At 46.1% G+C, this 21,641-nt stretch overlaps 3 protein-coding genes and 1 long non-coding RNA gene across 5 annotated transcripts; 2 read left to right on the forward strand and 2 right to left on the reverse strand.

Annotated features, from left to right (window-relative positions):
* The first annotated feature begins 1,572 nt into the window (after window positions 1-1,572).
* On the forward strand, window positions 1,573-2,693 carry LOC6531838. Its single transcript, XM_002092589.4, has one exon. The coding sequence runs from the start codon at window positions 1,756-1,758 to the stop codon at window positions 2,341-2,343; it is 588 nt and encodes a 195-aa protein (XP_002092625.2). The 5' UTR covers window positions 1,573-1,755; the 3' UTR covers window positions 2,344-2,693.
* A 2,296-nt stretch (window positions 2,694-4,989) lies between these two features.
* Window positions 4,990-5,890, forward strand: LOC6531839 (cell death-inducing p53-target protein 1). Its single transcript, XM_002092590.3, has one exon. The coding sequence runs from the start codon at window positions 5,393-5,395 to the stop codon at window positions 5,735-5,737; it is 345 nt and encodes a 114-aa protein (XP_002092626.1). The 5' UTR covers window positions 4,990-5,392; the 3' UTR covers window positions 5,738-5,890.
* A 7,653-nt stretch (window positions 5,891-13,543) lies between these two features.
* On the reverse strand, window positions 13,544-14,559 carry LOC6531840. The gene is made up of 2 exons (XM_002092591.4): window positions 13,876-14,559; window positions 13,544-13,727 (listed from the first exon to the last, which is right to left on the reverse strand). The coding sequence occupies exons 1-2, from the start codon at window positions 14,518-14,520 to the stop codon at window positions 13,629-13,631; spliced, it is 744 nt and encodes a 247-aa protein (XP_002092627.1). The 5' UTR covers window positions 14,521-14,559; the 3' UTR covers window positions 13,544-13,628.
* Window positions 14,560-18,976: 4,417 nt separating this feature from the next.
* On the reverse strand, window positions 18,977-19,774 carry LOC120321064. 2 transcript variants are annotated; one of them, XR_005560608.2, is made up of 2 exons: window positions 19,515-19,774; window positions 18,977-19,390 (listed from the first exon to the last, which is right to left on the reverse strand). It is a non-coding gene; the product is annotated as an uncharacterized LOC120321064 (long non-coding RNA). The 2 variants fall into 2 exon arrangements; XR_005560607.2 differs by having other exon boundaries at window positions 18,977-19,404.
* Between the last annotated feature and the right edge of the window lie 1,867 nt (window positions 19,775-21,641).

A 21,641-nucleotide genomic window follows, 5' to 3' on the forward strand; every position in this document is an offset into this window, starting at 1 on the left:
TAAACTGAATGGCCAAATGGGCGAACTGGCGAACTGTTGGTGGCAGTGGAAAACTCCATGATCGGGACAATGAAATACATTTACGGCGTTAATTGCCCCAACGACATGGTAAGCAACTTGAGCAATTCACACAAGGCCAAATTAATTGGAGCACACGTGACAAGGTTCATGCGTTGTAAGCCGAATCATTAGATGGTCAGGAGCAAGGAAAAGTTGCTTGCTAATACATTGCGAAGTATATTTGAATTAAATTTTTTGGTGACTCTGATAGTTTGCAATCTGCTGCACGTATAAACCCGAATGGAATGGCCTAAAGCAACCACAATACATTGTGGGCTGCTCAACGAGCCCTGAAATTAATTGAGAGTGCCATCATAAACATGCCAAACGAGAAAATTGTAATTAATTCCCCAATTGCAAAGCACACCAACACCACTGACGACATTTGTTCATTTGGATGCGATGGCTACTGCGAGGATTTCATTAGGGATCCATGTATCCTGGGTGATTTGTGACAGCTCCACGTTGACCTGCACCACACTTCATCAATGGCGAATTACCGAAGCAGGCCATGCAATTTGATATGCCCTGTCGAATTTGGCCAAATTAGCAGGAGCAAGGCATTCAGTATTCAGTATTTAGAGAAAAGCCTGAAAGGAAATGCGATAAGTCAGGAGGAGCAGGACGAGCAGGAGCAGCATGACAGCAAAAAGTTATGTTTAACTATACGTCTGCATCCACGACGGCATCCGCACTCGTAATTTCCTTCAAACTAATTACTTTGAAAACAGCAAAGATGCCACTTGACACAGTACTTCGCACTACAACTCTTCCGCCAGCTTCCCCAGCCAACTCCCCTAGCTCTCGCCAGCTTTCCACAGCTTTTCCCCACTTTACCCGTTTTCCCACTTTTCCCACGTTCCCACTGCAAGTGCAATTGGAATTGCAATTGCAAGCGTGGCTAAATTAAATGGCTGACAAAGTGAGCAGCATCAGCAGCCCGCATCCCGCGAGGACCGGAGTTTTCTTTTATATTCCGCCACCGATTGCCAGCCGGCAGCCAGAGAAAATGGTGGAAATGGTGAGCGCAAGGACATGGACTTGAAAGTGGAAAGTGCCAAATGGCAACTGCGAAAAGTTGCAAACGGGCGGCGAAAGTTTGTCATAAATCAGAATATTTTAAAAGTGTTTGCCCTGACAGAACAAGAAGAGCGAAAGATGTGCACTGTGGCAGTCATAAGCCAAGATTATGGCCAGGAACTTGTAGCCATGTCGAACAGAGAACTGTGATGGCAAAAACTGCCAACTTGTTGGATCCTTGCTGGGTGGAAAATATCGGAAATGAAATGTCCTTTAAGTCGGGCATTGGTAAACTTTACGAGCAGCGCCAACAAGTGATTATCTCGGAAATTGATGTTCAATGAGGTGCAGTGCAGTAATACGGGGGTTTTCAAATTATTAAAGTGAAAGTTTTTCACTTTGAAGCTGTTCTCCAAGAGCATGCCAAGGTATAAATCAAAAATGGATAAGCGTATACTTTCCTTAATGTTTTATAATTTTTTAAGCACCATTCAGGTAGCTTTGACTTCGCTATGGCTATGGCGACGATATAATCGACTTGGCCGGATAGTTTTCGATACCGCAGCAGGCCGGGGAATCCACAGCAGTTGACAACTCAAAGAAAACAAATAGACGGGCGAAACTTTGATTGACATTTCAATTAAATTACAGCCCAACTCGCTGTCGCTGGCGGGGATGTTCCGAGTGCAGAAAGTTTTGCTCGCCGAATACGACGAGATCTACGAGCCGGTGCTGGTGGAGAATCCCTTCACCCTGGTGGACATTCGCGGCGTGGGACTGCGCCAGTACCACATAGGCCTCACCTGCAATCGCCTGCTCTTCGGCTGCGACAACTTCTCCAAGTACGAGGATGAGCCGGGCTTCCTGGACCGCGGCCAGGATCCGGAGATCGAGAGCTTCGAGCTGGTCAGCATGCTGCCACTGCAGCTGATCCGCTTCCACTTCTTTCGCAAGGCGACGCGCTGCCTCATGATGCTGAACATTGTCCAGCCGCTGGGTAAGCCTCTGGCCATTCTGGAGCACCCGATGATCTTCGAGTTCGGCGGCCACATCTTCAAGCAGCACTTCTGGCACACCTGGCGCGAGCGGGTGGCCACCATCCGGGTGATGCAGCCGCTCTACGGCCAGATAACCGGCGCCTCGCCCTTCTCCAGCACCGACGTCCAGCTGGACGAGGAAACCATCTCGGTCCAGGTGCATCCTCCACCCAAAACTCCCTCCTTCTACAGCGCCTGCCATGCGGGAGCAGGCGATTTCGGCTAGCCATTCTGCTAAGGGTTTTTAAGCCAGTTTCCATTTTCTATTAACGGATTGGGCTTCCAGCTTCGATTTGCCTGCCACGTCCATCAGTTCGGACAGCCGCCTGTTTATTTATTTATATTAAAAGCAAGCAGCTCTTGCCACCTTAAGAACAGCTATTTTTGGTTGGTGAGAAATAGCTTTGGATGCTCGGTGCGAAAAGCTGAGTCCTCGAACGCACTTAACGGCTCAAAGGACGTCTTGTTTAGTTAAATCTGCTAATAACTAGAACCCTGTTTCTATACGCTTTTTGCTAATTAATCAATAAGTGTATGTCAAATAAATTTATATGCAAGTAACAACATTTAAAGTAACTTCTAGGTTCTGTTTGCTTGGAACATTATAGCCGCCCAAAGGACATTCTGCTTCACATGGCAATAGGGTATTTCCCGCTTCGATACTTCCTTCGATTCCCCCAAATTTTCGTTATTGTTTGACTCCATCTTGGGTGGTTAATGCAATCAGCAGGATGGCCACAACAGGCGACCGAGCCCTCTGGTTTTGGCGGCTTGTTCGCCTGGTTGTTTATTTGGGAATGGGCTGGAATCGGGTTGAGGATGGGGTGCGAGGGGATGACGATGGAAAAATGTTGTATTGATGTGCCTCAAGTTAACCAAGAGCCCACAGCCAACAAAGTTTTCAATTTGCCGACAAACTTGAGCCGCAACCACAGCATCACAGCATTTGTCGACGCCGGCAGTGGGAGAACTGGAGGTCCTGGCGGTCCTGGCGGTCCTGGTGGCAGGACATGTCTGTCTCCGGGTGAGCGTGCAGCTGACACCAAAAATCAATTGCAATGAAATGCTGGGGCGTATAAAACAACTGGCCGACGGATTGGAAAAAATAAAAACAACGACAAGTCGTCGTCATTGGCCGTATTTGGTTTGGGGCATTTAATGGTCAAAGTTTTTCAACTTGTCTGTAATTTATTTGATTTGCTTTGGCTTCTGCTTGTTGGTTGTGGTCCAGGGGCGAATAGCTTTTGATAAATTACAATTTATTTAATGAAATGTGCCGAGTCCCGGACGGCGCATTAATCATACGCCATGTGGTGCGGCGCAAACAAATACAAAATTACATTAATACGAGAGAGCGAATAAGCTGAATTTTAAATTTCGCCACATTCTCGCTACTTTAAACCCTTCTACCCCTAAGCTTGGCCACAAAATCCGTTCGCATGGCGACGGCAATACGAAAAGTTAATTAAAAGCCCTGAAACATGGCAGTCAATAAAAAACAATAAAAACCCATGAACATTGTCCATTCCCAGGCAGTTCTACGTTTTTATTAATTCTTAATACACCTGCTGACGCCGGCAATTAGGGCGGATCTGTTCAGTTTCATTTAATTAGCCATAAAGGCGCTTAAAGGGCGCAGAAATGTAGCTGCTTTCTGGCGACAGGACTCCTCGGTTACCTCGACCAATGCGGAAGACCTAGACATTCAAAATTGAAATAGCTGGCGAAAATGTGCCTGCATTCTAGGCATTCCCGCTTTGTTGCTCATTTTTACTCTATATATACACACAAGTATTTATATACATCTTATTGGCTTGGCGGCGGGAGTTCAAAGCAACTGAGCAGCCACATCAAAGCATCGTGAGTAATTGCTTTCGAAAAATTTGAATTTGAATTTTGCCTGCCAGCATGTGCAACTGGCCTTAGGAAAAATTTCATTTCAGACACTCGCCTCTGAAATTCATTGACAGCATCGATAAGTTGATGCCACCGCACACCGGGTCCCCACTGCGTATACGCAATGCTCCTAGTCGTCGTAGCTCTCTGTGTGTGTCTCTTTGCGCGCGTGTGTGTGTGTGAGTGTGTGTGTGTGTGTCTTGTCCATATTTCATTAGCACAACACACGGCACATTTGACATTCGGTCGGTGCTTTAAGCGCAGCGTTTAAGGCGACATTAAAGCTCGGCCCGCATGCAGCTTAAGTTGACAGTGATGGATGAGTCTCGCATTTATTGAATTCCAACGGATGACTGTGCGTCTTGTGGCACATATGCAAATTCGTGGGCTTAATGGCTAAATGCCGATTGCTATACTCGTTTATTTGCACAAATCGAATTTATCGCTTGGGGGCTCTTTAAAGAACAGTTGAGATTCAGCAATTTGCCTCTGATTGAATCCATTTCGGCTTTTCGCCCTTCACTTGGCTTTAATTAAATAAAGCATTTAATTTATAGCCAAGAAATGCTGTAAATTATCAGTTTCAAAGGGTTGTAAAATGAATGAAAAATAGGTAGTGCTCTGCTGCTCAGTTGCTCTGTGCCATTAAAAGCTGTTTCACATAACTTTCATGCCTATTAACAGATTAGTCATGCAAAGAGTTTCTTAAAAATAGGAGCGATAAGAATTAAAAGCGATAATAGTAAATATCCGAAATATAAAGTACCCTGCACTACGTAGCTCATAAATTTCAAAAGTTGTGCAATATAATCGAAATATACATGTTATCAGTATGTTTGCTCCTCCCATTGCATTTGCATTCATTACCTAGAAAATGTAATCTGTTGAAACACTCGATTTCACAGAATTATTATATTATTCGCGCTCTGCGAAGTCGCTTATCAAATGTCGGAAAAGCTCAGCAATGCAAGTGCTTAAATCAGTTTACTCCGAGCCTTCGCCTTAAGTGGTTGACTTTCGCAAATCCGGACTAAGTGCTTAAAGAAATTGTTTTAAAGTGGCATTCATTTCAAACCTATTTGGTTTAAAGTGCTATTAAAATTTAAACTATTGGCTTAAAAGTGCTAGTAACATGTAAAGTGATTATACAAGCTTAGATATGTGAAATACATATTCATAGGAACGAATGAGACTATTAAAATAAATAGTTCTCCTAAAGTTATATAAAAATTGTTCCGGGTGTAGCTTTTCTTGGAAGTATTATTAGTCGCTTATCAAGAACTCAGCAGTGCTAGTCCAGAAAACTAGTTTGCTTTGAGCTCTCGCATTAAGTGAAACACATTGAGTGGAAACAAACTAAGACTGAAAGAGTAAATAACATGAGTTCCTACGCCCAGGTGTCCAGCACACCCCCGCCTTCGTATGAGGAGGCCATGGGCTGGGCACCTCACAGATCGCTGAGCACCAGGACGCTGCTCCCGCGGAATACATCTTCGTTGATGATCTGTCCACTGTGCCACGACGAGATCGAGACGACCACCAAGGTGCGGCGGCGAACGATCGCCTACGTGGCCTCGGGCATCGTGTTGTTCACCACCTGCGGCATGGGATGCTGGCTGATACCCTGCATCCTCGACGGCTTCAACGAGATCCATCACTCGTGCCCCGTCTGCAAGGCGAACCTGGGTACGGTTCCCCAACACGATCAGAGCTGGCCAACCTAATTAATCATCTGAAATGGACATAGGATATATTTAACACTATAACTTGTAACTAAGTGAAACTGAGAAACTGAAAGTAGCTCTAAGTTAGCTTTAAGGTAATACAGAATTGTGTTGAATAAAGCGCAAATCAATACGGTGAACGCACTGAAACCACTTTTTCGCTTACCCTTCACTTGGGCTAATTCAATTTGATTTTTACCGGCGGCAGTTTGAAGTTTTCAACGAACCAAAACGTGCCGGGCATCCCAAGGCATCCTCGCACATTCCCCTGACCACAGGAAGGGGTGACCCATAGCCGAAAGGATTTAAGTCCCAGACTGGCGGGACGGGGTTACTTGTTTACCCGGCGGCTTCTTTCATGTGGTGGCTGTAGTGGCATCCGCTGGATGCGTGGCAACAAACACAAGTGTGGTGGCAGGAAATTATTAAGCAAACATTTTGTCGCATGCCTTTCATTCTCTGGCATTCTCTGGCCTAGATGGTCGTATTTGCTTTTGTGGCAAGTGTTAAAGCGGCTGCCATGAAGTAAGTAAAAGCTGTTAATGCTTCTGATAGACAGATGACAGTGAATCCTTTCTCTTCCCCCTCACACACACACACACACACCTACACATGCACAGGTGGCCCCAAGCCAACGCCAGATTTATTGCATACTTTGCAGGGCGTGCATTAGCGTGGCATCTCGTCGCGTCACGAATCTTCCACGGGAAAAGCGGCCAGAAAGTGGGGATCTCAGGGTGAAACTGGGGAAAAACTTGAAAGAAAGCAAGTAGCGAAGAAAATTCAAGCCAGAACGTGACTTGGCGCTGGCAGCAGTGCTCCTGATGATGATGGAACTCCTCCTGTTGGCCACACATCAAGTCAAATAGCTGTCATTAAAACAGCAGCCAGCAGAGGCCATGCAAAATCCCCCTGACATCAATTCACTTCAAGCCTCATGTCATGCAGTTAAGTAGTTTATCTATTTTTAAGTATCAAGAATAACTAGATAGCCAGAATTAGCTTAAGTAAGCTTATTTTAATGAGGCCAGCAGCCTCGGCTCCAAAAACCAATCGCTTTTAAGCGATTTGCTGAGCTAAGGTCCACAATCTGGGAGCAGATTGTGGTTCACTTTGGCATCTCAGCAATGCAACCTCAGTTGATTGCAGGAACAATTAAACTATTACTGGCCACAAACTCTATCCCAAGCCCAAATCCAAAAACCAAGCCAACTGACGTGCATGCGTTGCGATGTCGGAATCAAATCCAAGTTCACTCCAGGGGAAGCGGGGCTAAGCGCCTACAATGAACCGAAAATTGGCCAAGTTGAAAATGCAATCGCATGCAAATCTCAGGGGGCAGGGCCCAGCCACACCTGGCCAAAAGGACTCGGCTGAAGGACAGCCACCACTCAGAGCTTCCGACCTGTGGGGCAACATAAGCAAACACTGTGCAAATGGTCGGCAGTTAAGAGGCTATTAAAATGCAAAACTTTAGACACAAGCTGGTCCAGCTGGCTGGCTGCAAGTCTTTAGCCGCTTTCCGGCCCACTGACTCACTAAGGGGATCACACTGGGCCAACAGGCTCCACCACTCCCGGTGCCAGATAAACTGCAAACAAATAGAGAGTCCTCGTCGATTTCCAGAATTGCAATGCATTTTACCTCACTTCACATATCACAGGATGTGTTTCAGCTGCCATCGCCAGTTAAACGCCTACCAATCTGCGAACCGAACCTGGATTCCATCCACATCCAATCCTTGATGGCAAACATCTGGTTTGCTAGTGAGTGGGTGAGTGGGAGGGGATGGGGAGGATGGGGTGTCCCCCGGATGCGAAATCGTAAATGTTAATGGCTGCACGGATTCAATGGAGCAGGTTTTGCCTTGACTTTCGGTTATCCAAAGGGTTTCGATTGCATCGTGGTACCTGCCACTGCAACAATAAAGTACTTAGAATTCGTTTGAATAAATACACAATTGATTTCAACTGAAACAGCACTCTGAATTCTTTTTACCTTAAAGTTGAATAGATTTATATCATTGAAGTTAACCTGAAGATGAATAGATTTAAAAAGGGATATTGCTGGGCCAGCCTTTCTCACGGTGCAGGCAAAGGAAATGTTCGTTAATGCTCGTCTGGGAAATTGGGACTTGGGGACAGTGGAGGAGGCCGCTCTGCATCTGGGATTTGAAAGTGGAGCATACGATGGCAGTGCAGATAGCAGTGGCTCCCAGCCACATTAGACATTTGTTGGGCCTCCAGACAGCTGCAGCGATTGCCCCAAAGCCACTCGGCCCCCCGGAGGCAGATAATCAAAATGGAATTAGGATATATGCCCCGACGATTGCAGTTTATTTGTCTTTCCGAGGAGCACACGTCTGCCGGAGATTTAATCGAGATTTACAAGACATCCCCACTTGGCTGTGCGAAACACACTCGAACATATTCCTCATGTTCCTCATGTTCCTCATATTTCACGGCAGTCCAGCACTCAGGCGTTCTGGCACTCGGGCATTCCGCCGGTTGACACAATTGTTGTCATCACGTACGTACTGCCAGGCTAGATAAATCTTTTGGCCCAGTGCTCTCAACACTCGACGCCATTGTCGCCACCTTTTTGGCCAAATCCCCTTCTAACCAACCCCTGCTAACCCCTTTCCTTTTTGGCCAGCACGTGCGCGCTGTTAACCCCAAAAATGCGCTGCTAAAACATTTTTTAACGCTTCTCGGTCCTTCGACACTTACTCCGAATCCTCCCACTCCCACTACCAAACTCCCAGAGAGGGTAAAAGCCAGACCAGACGGTCAGCTAGGTTGAATCCACAAAACATGACCGCAAGGACGCAGCCAGGCCACAACATCTAATCGAGCTGATGGCCAAGGACCGGGCCGGGGCCAAGCTTGACCGGAGCGCGGACAATCCTTTCAGGGGCTGCCATACGTGCGTCCCCTACGTGAGTCGGATGACAAAGTGGTCAGAGCATATGCCCCAACAGGGTGCTCCACTTCGCTTACTTCTAGTAATAGGTTTGTGCATAAAAGGTATTAGAACATCAGCATAATAATCAGTAACTGCTCACTAGATTGCCATACCTTTGGATACCCATTACAGATACTGAGGTGATCACCCTGTCCTGCGAACGAACTACTACCACTAAACGCGTGCGGTTTGGTGACGAAAGGCGCGCGTTCGACGGCTTAGCCCCAAACACACACTTGCCTTCAAATTAATGACCAACAATGGGAAATGGCCGTGGGTCAGCAGACGGAACGCGACGCGTGCCAAAGTCACGTAGCCGGCAGGACACACAATCGAGGGTTTCCCAAAAGGGAGTCCTTTGGAGCTGCCATATTGGCATGCTGCGGATTTTCAGCGCTTGCATGCAAAGTGCAAAAAACTCGGCGACTCTGCGACTTGGAACTCTTTAAGGCTTTAAGGCGAAACAGAAGAGCAGGGCAAGTGAATCGGCACACAAAGCGCCAGTTTATCTCGAAAACATTTATTTACTTGGCCAACCCCGCAGTCTCCTTTAGCCCGGCTTTTCCGGTTTTTGTCCTGGCCTGTAGGTTAAAATATTTGCGCTGGTTAGAAAAGCAACGCCCGCATGGCCACTCTAGAGGCCACAAGGATTCCGGCTTTCCCCTCCTCCTGCTGGCAAAAGTAGTTGGTAGCCGAGATAAGAGTCAACAGAAAAAATAATAATATTCCTGCTGGCTGGAGTTGGCCAAACTTGAGCTCATCTCACGACCGCGCCGACCGGGCCAAAACTATTCCAGTGCCCCGATGTGTGTGGCAAGTGTGCGTTCTAACTGATAATTAGGGCATTTGCCAAAGATGGCCATTCCATTATTATTTGGAAAGTTCGCAGAGGACTTATAGTTTCCTCGCATTTTTCATTGCTCTCCATTGTCTGCCACTTTTCATGACTCTTTTTGCGGAAAATGCATTGGCCTGCTGCCAACTAGAGGAGCTGTCTCACTTGTAAAACATTTATGGTATTAAACTGGGCTATTATGTCGGCTGCCACATTTCACGGAATGCGAATGCGAAAAGAAGCGCGCACAAAGGGTTTTAAATTAATTTACATGCATCAAAAACAAAAATTACTCTTCACTTAAATCATTGTCAAGTGCTCAGAGTATCGCATCATCAGGTAAACCTCATACTTTTCATACTTTTCCACTGGCTCATTAAATAATTCACGTTTGGCGAAAATCAGTTCATCACAACTGCCATGTCCTGCGTCCTTTCCCACTCGCGGAACTCGAATGAAGGCTATTAATTTATACATTATTGGCCGCCGCAAATTTCACTTAAACACGCTCGTTAAGAGTGCGAAGCCGATCGAATCGAATTGCCACTGCGAAATCTTGCAATGCCTCGAATTATTCATCTGGGGAATTTGTATCCGGGATATGCACTTCGGCTGGTCAATCTTCCGCCGCAGATAAGCGGCTTCTGGGCGGGATTGGGTCGGATGGTTGGCTGGTTGGCTGTATGCCAGTTGGGTGCTTCATCGATTCCTCGCCGGCCAAGATGGCCGGGGTCCAAGTAATGAGATTTGCTAGCTGATACTCCACATTTATTTATGGCCACTGGCCCGTGCGGTTTCACTTTCCCAATTCGATTCGGATGCGGATTCGGATTCGACGGAGGGAGCAGCACCGATAGCACGGGCCATAAATCCGAAGTGTTATGAGAGCACTGAGTGGGAAGAATTTTATCAACGAAACACATTATTTTAGCGCACTTCAGACCAGCTCCAATTCCCAATAGTACGAGACAAAGGGCGAGCGAAAGTAATGGCCCTCGAAGAGGAGAAAAGGAGCTGCTCTCAGGAGCAAACAGGACATTGGCCATTCCAGGCGATTCTATCTGCTAGTTTGCAAAGCGAGTTCGGTTTTATGTAATAATTAAATGTATGTGTGAACATATACTAAACAGAGACTATCCTGCAACGCCCTGCTCCTCTTTCGAAACTCGATTTGGAGCCGAGTCCTTGGAAGGCTAAAGAGCCAGCATATTGCACATTGCACTTGGCCATCGAGCTGTTGCTGGAAATCAATCGACTCAAATCGCATTTGTCGCCGAGCTGCGTTCGTTACCATAATAAAATTTGAAAACAAATCAAGCCAACAATTGGTAACGATTCTCTATAAATTGCGCAATGGCAAATTTGCCTTCGATTCTTTAGGCCCGAGGGGCGAAGGGAATGCGGTAAATGTGAGCATACACTGAATAGACTTTGTGATTTAATTTGATTTATAAATCAACCAGCTTAATATGGCACATTATTAGTTGTATAATTCGAATATAATTATAATATCTGTTATAATTTGCGATTAAAAAAGCATTTTAATCGATTTTCGTGCATTATTCGCGAGTTAAATACTTTTCCAGTGCTAATATTGGTTCACCACAAAGGGCATTTCACTAATTAATTTTCCCTTTTCAGTGCATTTTTTGTTTCGCGCTTTGCGGATGTATAATTCATTAAAAGTGATGCAATAATTGGTTTTCCCTCCGACGGCTTAATTACACTGGTTTGATTTAAAGCGATTGCCATAGCATCCGTCAGATGCATCTTCTTGTCGGAATGCATCAAAAAAGCCGGAATGCAGCCTTATTAGTGACGAATGTAAATACGCTGGCGCTGCAAAAATAAACACACCATTTGCCATTTGCATGGTGGTCGACCTTTTGACTGGTGTTTGCTGGTGTCACAGATACACACGGGCGTTGTTTGGCAAGCAAATCACGATTCGGGCAACGACAGCGTTAATTAATTATTTCATTTCAACAGGCAAATCGCTGCTGCGTTGTTGTTTTTCTTATTCACCTTTTTGCTTGACTATGCTTGGTGTTTTTGGTTTTTGCCCGTTTAATCTAGTGCATGCGCCCCGAGGAAATGGAAAAAATAACAGGGCTGACGGCGTAATGAATTCAATGACACGTAGCTACGCGTAGTGCCCGCATTCTCGATTTTCGCAGGCGAAGACGAGGGCGCAAATTGTTTGCCCACGTAAGTATGCAACGATTTATTTCGCCCCTGTTCGCTGTCAGAAGGAAGAAGGACGCGGACAGGCGGGCCACGGCCAGATAGGCGAAAGTCTTTCCATTCTGACCATGGCAATGACAGTGAAAGCGACCGTGGTCAGGGTGGAGGTTCGACTGGCTTGATACCCCTTAAATGGTCATGGAGGCGGCCCAAATTTCCCATAACAGCCAGCTCTTTTAATAAGCTACCTAAAAGTAGGCTATGAAAAATTACATATTGTTGCATAATTCCAAACTCCTTTGAGTGCCTTACTTTGAAAAGAGTGTTACTAAATTAGTTTAAAATTTATGATTTACAACGTGGGAAAACATCCAAGTCAAGGATCAACTTTCTTTGGTATCATATAACACTTATATTCGACTTGGCCTGAGCCTCCCAAAGTCACCACACTTCGCCAAGGACCTAGCCACTAGTCAGCCCAACCGCAGCTGGAGGCGGGGCAAAACCGGAGTGTGTAGAAAGAAAAACAAGTGGCGGACCCACTCTCCTTGGTCCTGTCAGCATATCCTTGTTTCGATGCCGAGTAATTCATTAACATTTAACTTGATTGACACACGAGCCGGGGGACGGTCCATGGTGCACGTTCCACGTTTCAGGTTGGAGCTGCCAGATTCGAGGACTCGAGTGGGTTTTTTTTTTGCTGCTCTGCGAGGCACGTACTTTGGGCGGGGGCGGTGGGCGTGGCACGCTCACGATTTGTTTATACAGTTATAATGCATAATGGCATCGACTTTGGCCTGCACAGGATAGGCACGCCCACACACAAACGCCTGGCAGTGAGGTTGTTACTTTGTTAATTTAATAAATGCCAGGACGACAACAGGTGCTGTAGCCCCGAATCCGAGTCGGAATCCAAATCCGTGTCCTGCTCCGAAATGAAGTCACGTCGCTGGCATAAATCAATTGCCATGAGCAGGCATTTGTGCCGCTCAAATTGCACGACTGCATAGGTAGAGTCCTCGCCGAAGGACCAAAGGAGCTGGGGGCCTACCCCCCGCCAGCTGGCAGCTCGCAAATTGAGCGCGAGCTGTGAAAGTGTAACGAGTCTTAATTCGTTTGCCAAGTGCCGCCAAGCGGGCCACAAATCCCGATAACCATCCGATAAGCCACTGCCGTCGATGGCTGAAATACGTTGGCCTAAAATGCGGAAGACTGATGGCAAATCAAATACCCAGCTGGGACACCCAAGTGGCAGAGGAGGGCTGTCCTTAATGGGAAAGCACTCGCCATCGACGGGGGGCCTCAACTACAAAACGGTTAGTAAGGACGGTGACTACTAGGCTTTAAGTTTTAAGTCGAAAATACTACATAGATGTGAAGACTTTAATTCGACTTCAAATTGGAACTTTGATTTCCGCGACTCAAATAACTTACTTCAAACATTCAAGAGCTGCCCAATTAATAATGCAAAGTGTTTTCAAGAAAACTTGTAGATAACGCTTGCCAACTTCAGGTTTTCCTGGAAATGAAAATGAGCTGAAGCAGAAATGGGGTGAAAAGAACAAAACGCGCACAGAACCCACGCGAAAAGTCTTTGATTGATTATCTCCAACACGAATCCTTCCTTCCTCGACACTTCCGCTGCAGTCACGAATGGATGTCAATTACAGCGGATGGAGCCCGCTGAAGGCGAAGAGGCTGTTCTGAAAACTTGTTGATGTCCTGCCGGGCACCACGGCTGTTAATTGCACCACCCACTCCCACCTTCCACCTCCCAACTCCCAAACCCACCACGAAATGGACAGGTGTCAAGCGTGAGTGCCTTTCCTTTCACTTGTTGCTTTATTGGGCTTACATACAATTGGGGGGCACACTGAATACTCCGCACTCCAGCTGCGAGTGCTCCGCTCACCACTGGAAGATGGTCAGCATGGCGCGGAGCAGCTCCGGGATGTTCCAGCCGTTCTTGCGCAGGGTGCGCAGTGGCTTCACCACGTCGCGTTTGTTCTGCAGGACAATGGGAGCGAGAATGAGGAACAAGGCGGTGGAAACTACACTGCCACGCTCGTGTGAATAAAATGTTTGGAATGCTTTGCATTCAGCCTATTATATGCAGCACGAGTGGAGTGGCAAGGACAAAACGTGATCTACTCACAATGTTGGCCTTCAGCGTGGCCTGGAATTCCTTGGAGACCACCGCCCGGGTGAAGTTGCCAAAGTTGGTGAGGTTCGCCCGCGACTGTGCCACGTAGTTGTGCACCTCCTGCTGCGGCATGATGGCGAGCAGGTCGCCAACGAAGGTGTGGTGCCTCACGGCCTTGCAGTCGCAGTTGCGGTCGGGCTTGCGGACGGGCAGGATGATGCAGTGGAAGATATCGGCAACGGTCTCGATGTCGGCGACATCCACGCTCTCCGACTGCAGTTCCCGGAGAACGGTGTGGTAGGCATTCGTATCCGTGAGCTGCTGGGTGGTCTTCTCGAATCCGGGCGTGTTGTAGTACCGCATGGCACGGCGGAACTTCAGGTCGCAATTGTAGTGCACCTCGATCAGGTTGAGCAGCACCGTCTGGTTGATCATATCGCGAATGTGCTGGAAATTGGCGCACAGGGCGGAGTCGTGTTCGGTTCTATTTGGATTATTATTGGTGTTGTTATTATTGTTGGTATTGTTGCCATTGGGCGGACACCATTCCTCTGAATCCTCCTCCGATTCCTCCTCAACGTAATGTGGCTGTGCGATCGTGTGGCAGGCGAATATGGCCACGGCTGCGCTCAGCAGCATCAAAGTTTTCGCGTCCATCGTCTTCGAGCTGGCCGAGATTCACGTTAACTGTGGCCGGAACCCGCCGCTCATCACCTGCTTTTATGGCTCCCTCAGCGGCGGCAGAGTCAATTACATGCATTTCCCCTTTTCTCGGACACTTTGCTTATCACCTGCCAATTAGCGAAATTCGTCTGAACCACCACTTTGCGCTTATCATTGAGGCAAAAACAAGCCGGGGGCGTATTTTCCGGAATCGCATCTGTGTAAAAATGAAAAGCACTGCTCATCATTAGTAACCACAAGCGCCACGATAAGAACGAGCTGTGTTTTCAACATATTTTCACACTTGAAAACATGACTCATGAACATCGTTGTTCAAAGAGGTTTTACGACTACATACCTTTGTGAATATGCCAGTAAAATGATATGAATGGTGCCATTTATTACTTCGCTGGTGTTCTGCCAGTGCACATCTAATTGGTTGACATTAGAGCTTATAATTTCTGAAATTCGCTTATAATCTCTCGGCTCTGCGCTCCATTAATAGCAAATTACAGTCGGCACCCTCCATTCCATCCCACTCCCTAAAAGCCTCATGACTTAAGCACCTGCTGCTCCTCGTCTGTGTGCATGTGATTATGACTTTGGTTGGAGTGAAGGGATGGTCCGCCCACTCATTAGTTTCCTAGTTCTGACGGAGGGGGCAAAACTGGACGGGGATTCGTCCAAGCAAGTCCAACGTTTATCCACAGGAACAAGTGCTCAGGCCCCAGAGTGCAAATCAAGTTCAGTGGGGGATCAGGATCAGGAGCAGAAGTAGCCAGCTGTCCAGAGGGGCACTGATTGTTTGACCAGGGGCTGCTGTCCTCAACTTGATTCATGGCCTTCTGTTTGCGCAGCGACTCCCAGGATTCAGATTCAAATTCCATTCGAGCTCGAGTTTGCAGCACTTTTCGGAACTCAATGGTTTGAATGAAATCTGGCAAATTCAGTATGGAATTTGGGTAAAAATTGAAAAATAATATTAATAATCACGCGCATCGCTGGGCACATTTATCTTGCCGCAATTGTCATGAGTTTCTGGGCTCCGTAGATATCTCTTCCGCTTTCACGACTAACAAATGTAGCAAATATTTGCCAACCAATGGACCGGAAATAGTTCCATTCAACATTTTTCTTTTTTGCCTTGTTTTCATGTTTACGCCTTTTTTTTCTTGCAATGCTCGTACTCAATTGCAAATTTGGAGACATGGGAAAAATACAAATGGCACGGACTTTTCCAACAGAATACGAGTATAGTTCCAATTTTCCTGTAGTTAAACTTGCTTCTGCTTCCACTTAAGCTTAATCGGCGATTTATTTCAGTGGATAAAATAGTTGGCAGAGCCAGTACGAAACTCGATTCATGCAGTCAGCAGCTCAAATGAAGCAAATAAACTGCATGCAGTGTGCAAACTTTTGCCAAAAGGTGAACTTCGAAGTGAAGAGGGCTTACAAACGAACCCTTTTTGGGCGGAAAATTGGGTTGGCCAGAGTCCACACATTTCACTTTGCATGTGAATGGTTTTTCTCAACTATCTGGTCGCAATTTAATTGCGGTTTCCTGACCTTGATTGCCGTTTAATTAATGTTGGCGGCCAATAAATTGTCATAAACAAAGCAAACCGCAGAGCCACTTTTTAGCCCGATTCCGCAGGCAAATGACACAGGAGAACCACACATCAGCAAGACATTGCCACAAAGTTCGCTCGCATCTGGCCAACCATTTTCATTTCCCCCGATAATTTACTCAATTAGAGCCGAACTCGAAGGCTTTGCGGCATTTACCAGAATCGCTTTATTACTGCACTTAGAAACGCTCTCAATTTAGTTGTGGCGACACTACACACCTACACACCCTGTGGCACTCTATTTACTCAGACACATTCATATATACTGCATATGTACATACATATGCCAACCGGCAGACAGCTAATTTAGTTAGCTGATAAAACTAAACTGAGCCGATCATCTTGGCGGTGGATGCGGGGGCGGGGGCGGTGGCTAGGAACAAGGAACAAAGGGCTCTGGAGCGAAAGTTGAACAGCTAACTTACTTCGATAAACAGGCTTAATTAGCGACCAAAGCTGAAAGCCAACAAACTGCCAACTGGAGCTGGCACTAGGCGCATTATTTCCCATTTCCCAGGGCACAGCGCACACACACACACACACACTTATCCCCAGCCTGCCACGCACACAAACACACTTAAAGCTACTGGCAGCAGGACTAAAAACACAATCAAATATTAGACAGTGGCTGGCACTCGAATGGTGGCCCAGCGAAACACTGGAAACTAACACTATCCAAAAGTATGAAACATTACGAAGCAGTGATTTATATTGCTCATACGCAACGTGGTCTTTGATTTCAGTTGTGTATGCAAGCTTCAAAGTTAAGATACATTAGTAATTACATTTTTTCATATTTCATTAACTGATTTCATCATTTAATAAGGAACATGAAAACCATTTAGAATCCAAGGGTTATATTTTGTTTTAACTTTAATTTACTTAGTTTGCCCCACTGTAGATGTGCGTTTGTTGAAGGGCTTTGTCGACTGTCCGGCTTAATTATGTGCAAGCAACAATGATATTTATATTATCAGCCAGTCAATGTCAAACGTCAGCACCACCCACTGACCAGCAGATGAAGTCCTTGGTCCTTCGAGCCCGATGCTCAACCTCCGGCAAGCACACAGCATTAACATTAAGTCCGAAGACAAAGACGTCGGCCAAGGTACCAGCCTTCGTTTGTTAATAGCTCCTCCATGTGCACCGAATCGCCATAACCCGAAATTATATCCCCACACACACACATGGCTCCCCAGAGGTGGTGCCTGGAAAAAAAAATTAATGCAGATTCATGGCTGCCCAGTCAGCAGACAAATGATGTGCGACGCAAAATCGGCGAACTCGAAAATTTCAAGGGGTCATTCAGGACTTCATCGAATGTCCCTGTGCGCTTGAAACTTAAAGCCCGCCGTTTTAGTTCGTTTTGAACCTGTTGCGGGCAATACGATTTGTATTTTCATTTTTATTTTCGCCCTCGATTTTTTAGACGTGTTTTTGTTTTGTCGCAGAGCACTCTTGATTCGCATCGAATCGGAATCGAAATCGGAATCGGAATCGGGGAAAACAAAAGCTTTGTCCGCCTATTGTTTTGCTGGTAAACAATTAAAAATGGCAAATGGCTCTGCGGGGGGCGAGTGGGAAGCATCCTGGATACAGGACCCCGTTGGAGGAGGACGACCAGAGGGGCGAGTAGAAGGCACAAACACAATCCAAAGTGTTGGCATCACACAACAGCAGGAAAATGGCTCACTCTCGTGTGACAGTGACGTCTCACAATTCGTATGACAGCACATCGAGTCGCAGGGAAATGATATGGGGGGCATGCGGACAAAGGATGCCGAAGTTATCTCAATTGTGTTCGACATTCAGTTGATACCCTGCCAAAAGGATTCCAGTAATTGGACAACCGCTAACAGCGCAGATCCGCAGATAGAGTTTATATAAAATGGAAACAAATCAACAAATGAAATTCAGCTTAATTTAAAGAATATTTTAAATTTTTATGGATTTTTCAACTACTCATATATCTGCTGCTCTACTCTCTTCTACTTTCTAGCCTGAATATCAAACTGCCAACCACAGATTTCAGGGTAGCAAAGCAAAAAGATGGTAAGACCAAGTCGAGCTGGAGTTCGTCTAGACAAATGGTGTCCTTAAGCCCCACGAGAAGGATCCTTTGGTTTTGGGGAGCCTACAGCTGTGTGCGTGGCGTGGGCTTATCTCGATAATGGCTGCCATATTTGCTCAGCAGCCATTTTCCTGGCGGCCCAGCTACCTGAAACTCCAAATTGGCAACATGAGTTGGCAACAACACCATCTGTGTGGTGGGCGAAAAGTAATTTGCTGGCAAATTATGATAAATAGATTCGAGTCTAATACACGACCAAGGCACCCAACTCAATTAGGACAACAACAAAACAGGAACTCCATTTGCTCAATTGTTTCACATTGTTCCGAAGAAAATCCTTGAAATCCTGCAGCAAAGTGCGCTGCTTCGATTTGGATTCCAGGACAATTTATGACCAAACAATTGCACTTTTGTGGCACTTATTGAGTTAAGTGACATTCAAATGCTTTTTTATGCGTCCCCATAAATAACTCTGTGGGAACATTGCGTTCGAGCGTCGTTTTTTCGGGGTAATACGTTTAGAGACCCAAGACATTGCCTGGGCAGCTCAATTAAAATGACACTAAATTGCATTTGGATTGCCTTGGTCTGAGCCACACTCCACTCCCTCTCCGTTTTTCCTCCCAGGTTGCCTTCTCCTTTTCCCCGCCTGAGATTGCCTTTTTGCGCAGACACTGAAAAAAAACTTGTGGTTAAACTTAAAATGAAATCTGCACTTTTTGTGTGCTGGTTATACTTCAAGATATAGCACTTTGGCTTAGTAACCGATCTTTTTAATTACTCATATATTACATAGGATTTTTGTTCAGTGAGCTTGAGCTTGAGCTGGAGCTGCAGCATCTGTCTATGCACTCGGGATTTGGGCTGGGGACATGGACGAGGACACTCCACTCAAGCGACTGGCCCGCAGCACCGTCATCTTGAGCACAGAAGCCCAGAAGGCCCGGATCCCCATCCTTCCACACCATCCTTCAACCTCGTCCTGGCATCCACATCCTGCGTGTCTGTGCATTCGCCGCTGTGGTATTTTCCATGTCGCTGCATTGCTTTCAGCATCTGGCTGGCGACCAACTTTGCAGGCAGCCCGACATCTTGGCATTTAAGGAATCTCCAGGAGCAAATTCGCCTTGTCTGTTTGCCTTTAAGACTGCCTGCAGTCGCAGTCCTGCGATTGAAATGCTGATTGCATGTTAACTGGATTAATTGTCAATGTGGCAAACACCCTTTTCTTCGGTATGTACTTAAAACATAATGCCAAATCGAAACGGAATTTCATTTGCCGCACTTACCGGCGCAGAGAGAGAAAACAAACACATTTCCACCGGAAAAGCTCTTTGATTTTGAGCGCTGAAAATTGGATTTCGGGCAATCTTGATCCGCATTTGCTAGCAAAATATGCGATAATGCGAATAATGTTGTGGGAAAATCAATTTGTTATGACGCCGCTTGAATTGTGTGTGAATAAACAGAATAAACAGAATAGCGATGATGAAAAGAAAATCAATGTAGTACTTTAATCTAACTTAAGGTAAGAATTTAATAATGTACGAGTATACTACTCTGGCATTTAATAATAATTGTTGAATTGGCATCATAATCCCAAAAGAAATTAAATTTAGTTATGATAACTTTCCCTTCAGGAATGATTGCTTTCTGCTGGGAATAGGGTTAGATGTCACTTTAATGGCGAATAAATTAAAACTTAAAGCGCCGAGAATTCATTACTTCCCACTCGAATTTAATTTGCTTGTTCTGTCTGTGGACCAGAACTAGTGCACAAAAGCCGCTGCACACGATGTGTGCGCCGTGCAGGTCAGTGGAAGTTCAGCTGGATCCCTAACAATGCCAACTAGTTGCCACTCACACAGATACTCGTCCACACGCACACCAGCACACCAGCACACGGCGCCATAAAGTATGCATCAGAAAAGCGTGAACGTACTGAGCCCCGAGCGAGGCGCTTGATAAATATTCAAAATTCGATGGCAACGGATATGCTGGATGTGGAAAGTACGATGTAGAAGGGTGGCTGCAGGATGAAGGATGGAGGATAGAGGATTCAGGATGGAGGATAGAGGATAGAGGATGGAGGGAGCAGTTGGCAGGACGAAGGAACAAAGGGGAGCTCGCACACCTCACACAGTCGCACAAACGTTCTTCGTTTGCATACTTGATTTGCGTGTGTGTGTGAGTGTGTATGTGAGTGAGTGTGTTTGTGTAGCAGCAATTTATGTGGCATTGAGAACTTTGGTAGATTTGACATTCTAACGCTCGTCGACAAAATATACGCATATCTATATCTGTATATGCATGTGGGGGTCGTAAATATGCCAGCAGGACGTGTAATTCGATTTATATGCATGCTCTCCACATAAAAATGTGGCCCACCCATCCAAAATCGGCCATTGCCGCCTAACTGCATGTCCATAGGCGGAATTAAAAGCAAATAGAAATCTCCATATATGAGACGGGATCAAATTGTCAGCTCTTTGTAAGCCGGTGACTCAAAAATAGTTATTTGCAGGCACACTAAATGGAGCGATAATGGATTTGGTCAATTGAAAGGTGTTTGCTTACTTTATATACTATTAGGATATCCTATAAGGATATGTGTTGCAAGGCAAAGGATTCACCTCACCAATTGAGGCCGTAGAAACTGTTTAAGGCCTTAAATAACCCAATTTTTCACTTTATATGACAGAAAACTCAATCATTCGAAGGAGTGAAGGAGGCCATGTGTGCTCAAAGAAGTCAGTAATATAATTTTCACTCGATTGTGAATGGCAGCAGCCGCAGCAGCAGCAGGTGAGGGGCAGCAATCAAAGTCAGAGAATGCTAATGGCTAGTGTTGCACATGGGGCTATTGGGCGCCTTGACAGGCTCCTGACTGAAGTGAGCAATTTGCTCGGACAACAGGCTGCTTGGTTAACCCAGCTGCACACAAACCAAGATTGTGTGGCCACGCCCGCAGGATATCTTCAGGATTCGTATATATCTTTGTATATATATATATATATGCTGCTTGTGCTCCTGTCTCACCTTGATTACATTGATGCATTTCCACATCATTAAGCCGTCTAAACACCATTAGCAGCAGCTCAGATTTTGAGGTACGTACATATGTTGTGCGTGTGTGGGTGTAAGTCACGGATTTATCTGCCAGGCATCTCTGCACACACTCACTCAGTCACACACACATCGCTTCCGGCTGAGTGCACCCACACAGATACAGACGAGCCAGCGCCAACTCATTTGCCATTCCCTAATGGCAAATCAATGGGCTGACTGCGCCACAGCCCGCGTCCCAGTGTTCCAGGAAGTCCAGCTGGCCTCGACTAAGACTACGACTATAGCTATGGGTATGGGTATGGGTATGGGTATGGGAATGGCTATATAGGACCCGCAAACTGAACCAT

The sequence above is a fragment of the Drosophila yakuba genome, chromosome 2R (assembly GCF_016746365.2).
Source record: "Drosophila yakuba strain Tai18E2 chromosome 2R, Prin_Dyak_Tai18E2_2.1, whole genome shotgun sequence".
Lineage (NCBI taxonomy): Eukaryota > Metazoa > Arthropoda > Insecta > Diptera > Drosophilidae > Drosophila > Drosophila yakuba.

What these genes read in the sequence shown, in the direction of transcription:
- LOC6531838 (XM_002092589.4), top strand. Translation starts at nt 1,756, where the DNA reads ATGTTCCGAGTGCAGAAAGTTTTGCTCGCCGAATACGACGAGATCTAC.
- LOC6531839 (XM_002092590.3), top strand. Translation starts at nt 5,393, where the DNA reads ATGAGTTCCTACGCCCAGGTGTCCAGCACACCCCCGCCTTCGTATGAG.
- LOC6531840 (XM_002092591.4), bottom strand. Translation starts at nt 14,520, where the DNA reads ATGGACGCGAAAACTTTGATGCTGCTGAGCGCAGCCGTGGCCATATTC. An exon ending in CCACGCTGAAGGCCAACATT is followed by an intron (nt 13,728 to 13,875) that starts GTGAGTAGATCA and finishes ATTGTCCTGCAG; the next exon opens with AACAAACGCGACGTGGTGAA.